Source organism: Equus quagga, unplaced genomic scaffold (assembly GCF_021613505.1).
Source record: "Equus quagga isolate Etosha38 unplaced genomic scaffold, UCLA_HA_Equagga_1.0 154965_RagTag, whole genome shotgun sequence".
Taxonomy (NCBI): domain Eukaryota; kingdom Metazoa; phylum Chordata; class Mammalia; order Perissodactyla; family Equidae; genus Equus; species Equus quagga.
The window spans coordinates 1-4,868 of NW_025796962.1; the positions used below are offsets into that span (position 1 = coordinate 1).

A 4,868-nucleotide genomic window follows, 5' to 3' on the forward strand; every position below is an offset into this window, starting at 1 on the left:
TCTTGAGCTTGAGTGAGTGGTTAGAAGCAGGTTAGAGACTAGATACACCCTCAGAGAATTCCTCACACCTCCACTTCCATCCCTCCCTTCATCCGACCATCTGGACAGTTACCACTTTCCACAGATGTCTCAGCATATGACCAGGGATTGGTCAGCAAGTTTTCTGGTTTTGTTTTTTGTTTGAGGAAGATTTCCCCTGAGCTAACGTCTGTCCCAGTCTTCCTCTATTTTTGTATGTGGGCTGCCTCCACAGCATGGCCACTGATGAGTGGTGTAGGTCCACACCCAGGAAGCAAACTCTGGCTGCCAAAGCAGAGCATGCCGAACCTAACCACTAGGGCACGGGGCTGGCACCTGTTAGCAGGTTTTCATATTGAAAGTAAAGTCTGCCTCCTCGTACTGCTTGATTTGGACTCTTGTCTGTAGTGTCTCCTTTGGCTGAGCAGAAGAGGTTTTGGTCCTGGCCATGGCCAAGGCTTGAACTAGAGCCTAGATCACCCCTTCTCAGGGAAATTCTTTCTTCACTTACATTTTGCTTGTTTTGTAGCTTTATCCTTTCTCTACTCAATGTAAAAATATGCTGAAAGTCCTTACAATTGAAGAAATAAGTAAAAAATGCTCCTGTTTTACATTGTATTTATCTGCTCTCTGGGGTATCTAGTTTTTTACATCTTTTCACTCACTCACAAACAGTGCTGTCAAGAACATTCGTGTGTATTGGTCATCTTGCACATGGCTAGGATGTCTTTGATGTTTCTCGGAGTGAAATGGTTGGATTATAGACTATGGACATTTTGCCATTGTTTTCTAAAGAGGCTCTACCAACTTATATTTCCACCTAGACAGAATGCAGTTTCCATTGGTCATTTCCTGTCCACTACTTGATATTCTAAGGCTCAACAATTTTTGCTTGTCAAATGGACACAGAACTCCAAGACTGCCAAGTATGCCCAGGTCTTCTGACACCAGCTACAAGTTTAAGGATTTCCCAAAACCTCTCTCAGGTTCAGTGATTTGCTAGAATCACAAACTGTCTAAAACCTTTGATACTCACTATCATATTTGTTATAGACAAAGGATGGAAATGAGAAGAGATGCAGAATGTGGGGCAGGAAATGTTGCAAGCATGAAGCTCCTGTATCCTCAGCAGCTCCTTACATCCTGGCGTTGATGTAGGGCGGGATGTACATAGAATTTTGCCAACCCAAGAAACTCTCCACAGCCTCAGTATCCAGATTTTTATTGAGTCTTCATTGCATAAGCACTCTTGGGTTTTTTTTGAAGATTTTGTTTTTCCTTTTTCTCCCAAAGCCCCCCGGTACATAGTTGTGTATTTTCAGTTGTGTGTCCTTCTAGTTGTGGCATGTGGGACACCGCCTCAGCATGGCTTGATGAGCAGTGCCATGTCTGCGCCCAGGATTCGAACCGGCGAAATCCTGGGCTGCCAAAGCAGAGTGCTCGAACTTAACCACTTGACCACAGGACCAGCTCCTATAAGCACTCTTGATTGAGTCTTTACCAATGGGACTCAGGGTCCAGGCCTCCTTCCCTTTCCAGAGGTCCATCTGATATCTAAGGACTCAAAGCCCCAACTTTCTAATTAGATGATTGGTCTTTCTGATATGGCTAGACCTTACCCTGCGTCATCTCTTTAACATGAACTACATAGGGTTACACCATGGATAACAGGCATTCCTGTCACTCTGGAGATACCCAAAATTTAGAGGTTTCTTCTTTGGAGTTGGGACAAAGACCAGACTTCTCTTTAGGGTAAGTTAATTTTGCATTACACACTTCCTAGTTTCTCTCAGGGCAGCATTAGATCCCCTTTCCTCATCTTCTTACAGCAATGTGGGATCTCCTTGCTCAGAGGAAACCCAAAACACGGTGTCGTTATTACTCTATCAAGCCACCTCCAATCTGGAATTGTGATGGTGCCTTCACTCCAGATCCTCATCCAGCCTCTCCCCCTGGGTCTCCCTTTCAAAGTCTCAACAGTCCAAGGACCAGGCAAGAAAAAGATTGCTATCCTGGGATTCAGAGGTAGCAAAACATAGCAGACACAGAGGCACTATTAGCATCTTCATTTTTTTCTCTGAAATGCGGATTTTGTTTTTTCTACGTTGGCATTACTAATGGCCCTGTTGTGTTTTGGATTTCTTTCAGGTGACAAAGGACAGCCCAAGACTGCAGAACTTACCACTTATGAGCCAGCCCAGTCTGAGGGAGCCTTACTCCAGAAACAACTAACACAAGGAGCCCCAGGGGACTCCCAGGTGTGCCAAGCCAAGGATCAGGATGGGCCATCGGAAGTGCAAGAAGGACACTTGAGACCAGGGATAGACCCCCAGAGGGAGAAGCTCCCTGGGAAAATGAGCCCTGAACATGATGGTTTAGGGACAGTGGATGGTGTATGTTCATGGATTGTACAGGAGCCAGTCCCTCTGGGAGGTGCTGTCCTTGACCATGACACCCATGGATCAGGTAAAGATCCTGTGATTCGGGAAGAAGAAAACATCTTTAAATGCAATGAATGTGGGAAAGTTTTTAACAAGAAACACCTTCTTGCTGGACATGAGAAGATTCACTCTGGAGTGAAGCCCTATGAATGCACAGAGTGTGGGAAAACATTTATTAAGAGCACACACCTCCTTCAACACCACATGATCCACACTGGGGAGAGGCCCTATGAGTGCATGGAGTGTGGGAAAGCCTTCAACCGCAAGTCATATCTTACACAACACCAGCGGATTCACAGTGGAGAGAAACCTTACAAGTGCAGTGAATGTGGAAAGGCCTTCACCCACCGCTCCAATTTTGTCTTGCATAAGAGGAGACACACTGGAGAAAAATCTTTTGTGTGCAAAGAATGTGGGCAAGTCTTTCGACATAGGCCAGGATTCCTTCGACATCACATCATCCACAGTGGTGAGAATCCCTATGAATGCTTCGAGTGTGGCAAGGTTTTCAAGCACAAGTCATACCTCATGTGGCACCAGCAGACTCACACTGGGGAGAAGCCCTATGAGTGCAGTGAATGTGGGAAAGCCTTCTGTGAGAGCGCAGCCCTCATTCACCACTACGTCATCCACACTGGGGAGAAGCCCTTTGAGTGCCTGGAGTGTGGGAAGGCCTTCAACCACAGGTCATACCTCAAGAGGCACCAGCGGATTCACACTGGGGAGAAGCCTTTTGTGTGCACTGAATGTGGAAGGGCCTTTACCCACTGCTCCACTTTTATCTTGCATAAAAGGGCCCACACTGGAGAAAAACCTTTTGAGTGCAAAGAATGTGGGAAAGCCTTTAGCACTAGGAAAGACCTCATTCGACACTTCAGCATCCACACTGGAGAGAAGCCCTTTGAGTGCATGGAATGTGGGAAGGCCTTCAACCGCAGGTCAGGCCTCACGAGGCACCAACGGATTCATAGTGGAGAGAAGCCCTATGAATGCATGGAGTGTGGGAAATCCTTCTGCTGGAGCACAAACCTGATTCGACATGCCATTATCCACACTGGAGAGAAGCCCTATAAGTGCAGTGAGTGTGGAAAGTCCTTCAGTCGAAGCTCATCCCTCACTCAGCATCAAAGGATTCATTCTGGGAGAAACCCTGTCAGTGTGGCAGAAGTGGGAAGACCCTTCACAAGTGTACAAACCTCAGTCACCCTCCGAGAACTCCTTTTGGGGCAAGACTTTTTGAATGTAAACACTGAGGAAAATCATTTGCCAGAGAAAACATCTAGCACTGCACCTGATCGTACATACCAAAGAGAAACCCCACAAGTATCTTCGCTGTGAGAAAATCTTTTGTTGCAAACCATTGCTTGTCATTTAAAGGCATGTTTTAGAAATTGACCCAGCCTAGAGCCTTATTCTATATCTGAGAATTCATCCAGGAGGGAGAGACCAGTGCTCATTGCACACCAAGGAAAGCCTTCAGCTACATCTTTCTCCTTAGTTTACACTGCAGTGTTATCTCAGGAATTTTTTTTTAAGAGGAGGAGGATACTTAGAAAAGAAAATGAAATGCAAACACACTTTCTTTGAGACCTCTCTAGCAAGTCTCCAGCACTTTGTCATGCATTCCTTAGTTTACTTGGGGCAAGGGGAATGTTTCTGAAGCAAATGGCCTTGTGTCTTGTATGTACCTTCATCGCTGTCCAGTGTCGGCAGACTTAGACAGTTGAGAGAAGGTATTTAAGGAGATGAGGATACACAAATGAATGGCACGTTTCGTGGCACCAATTATGACTCTTTAAGGCTTTGATTTTTAAAAAACCATTCTTTGTGTTGTTTTAGACACTTAATACTCTGGCTTTTCTTACGTCCAATCTATGTTTAATTTCTGCAGCTACACAGTATCTAAAAATGGAGTAATTTCTCTCTCTCATTTAAAATTGATTTAGCTTTCCTAGTTCCTTTGACTTTCCATATAAATCTTAGGATATGTTTGCGTATTTTTACAAAAAATCTTGCTCTCATTTTAATAGAAGTTGATTTAAATCTGTAGATCAGTTTGTTGAGAATCATCCTGAACACAGTAAATGATATAACTGCATTTATTTAAGTAATTCTTGAGTTATTACCATTTTATAATTTTCAACATATAGGTTCTGTACATTTTTGTTAGGATTTGTATCTAGGGTTTTTTGGTTTTTTCTGAGGTATAGTAAATGGCATTGATGTTTAAACTGTAATTTTCCACAGGATCTTTGATAGTATACAGAAGTATAATTGTTTTTCGAATGTTATTTTGTTATCCTGCAACCTTGCTGAACTCACTATTAGCCATTTCTTTGGATAGAATCCTTGCGGTTTTTTAATAGAAGTGTCAGCTGCGAATGGAAAGTTTCATACTTCTTCCTTTCC

General features: G+C 43.8%; 1 protein-coding gene across 2 annotated transcripts; it reads left to right on the forward strand.

Annotated features, from left to right (window-relative positions):
- The first annotated feature begins 783 nt into the window (after positions 1 to 783).
- Positions 784 to 4,392, forward strand: LOC124233159 (zinc finger protein 264). 2 transcript variants are annotated; one of them, XM_046650310.1, is made up of 3 exons: positions 784 to 1,227; positions 1,670 to 1,770; positions 2,167 to 4,392. In XM_046650310.1, exon 3 carries the CDS (start codon positions 2,373 to 2,375, stop codon positions 3,795 to 3,797), a length of 1,425 nt encoding a protein of 474 aa, XP_046506266.1. In that variant the 5' UTR covers positions 784 to 1,227; positions 1,670 to 1,770; positions 2,167 to 2,372; the 3' UTR covers positions 3,798 to 4,392. The 2 variants fall into 2 exon arrangements, with proteins under 2 accessions (XP_046506266.1, XP_046506265.1); XM_046650309.1 differs by having other exon boundaries at positions 784 to 1,137.
- Positions 4,393 to 4,868: the final 476 nt, after the last annotated feature.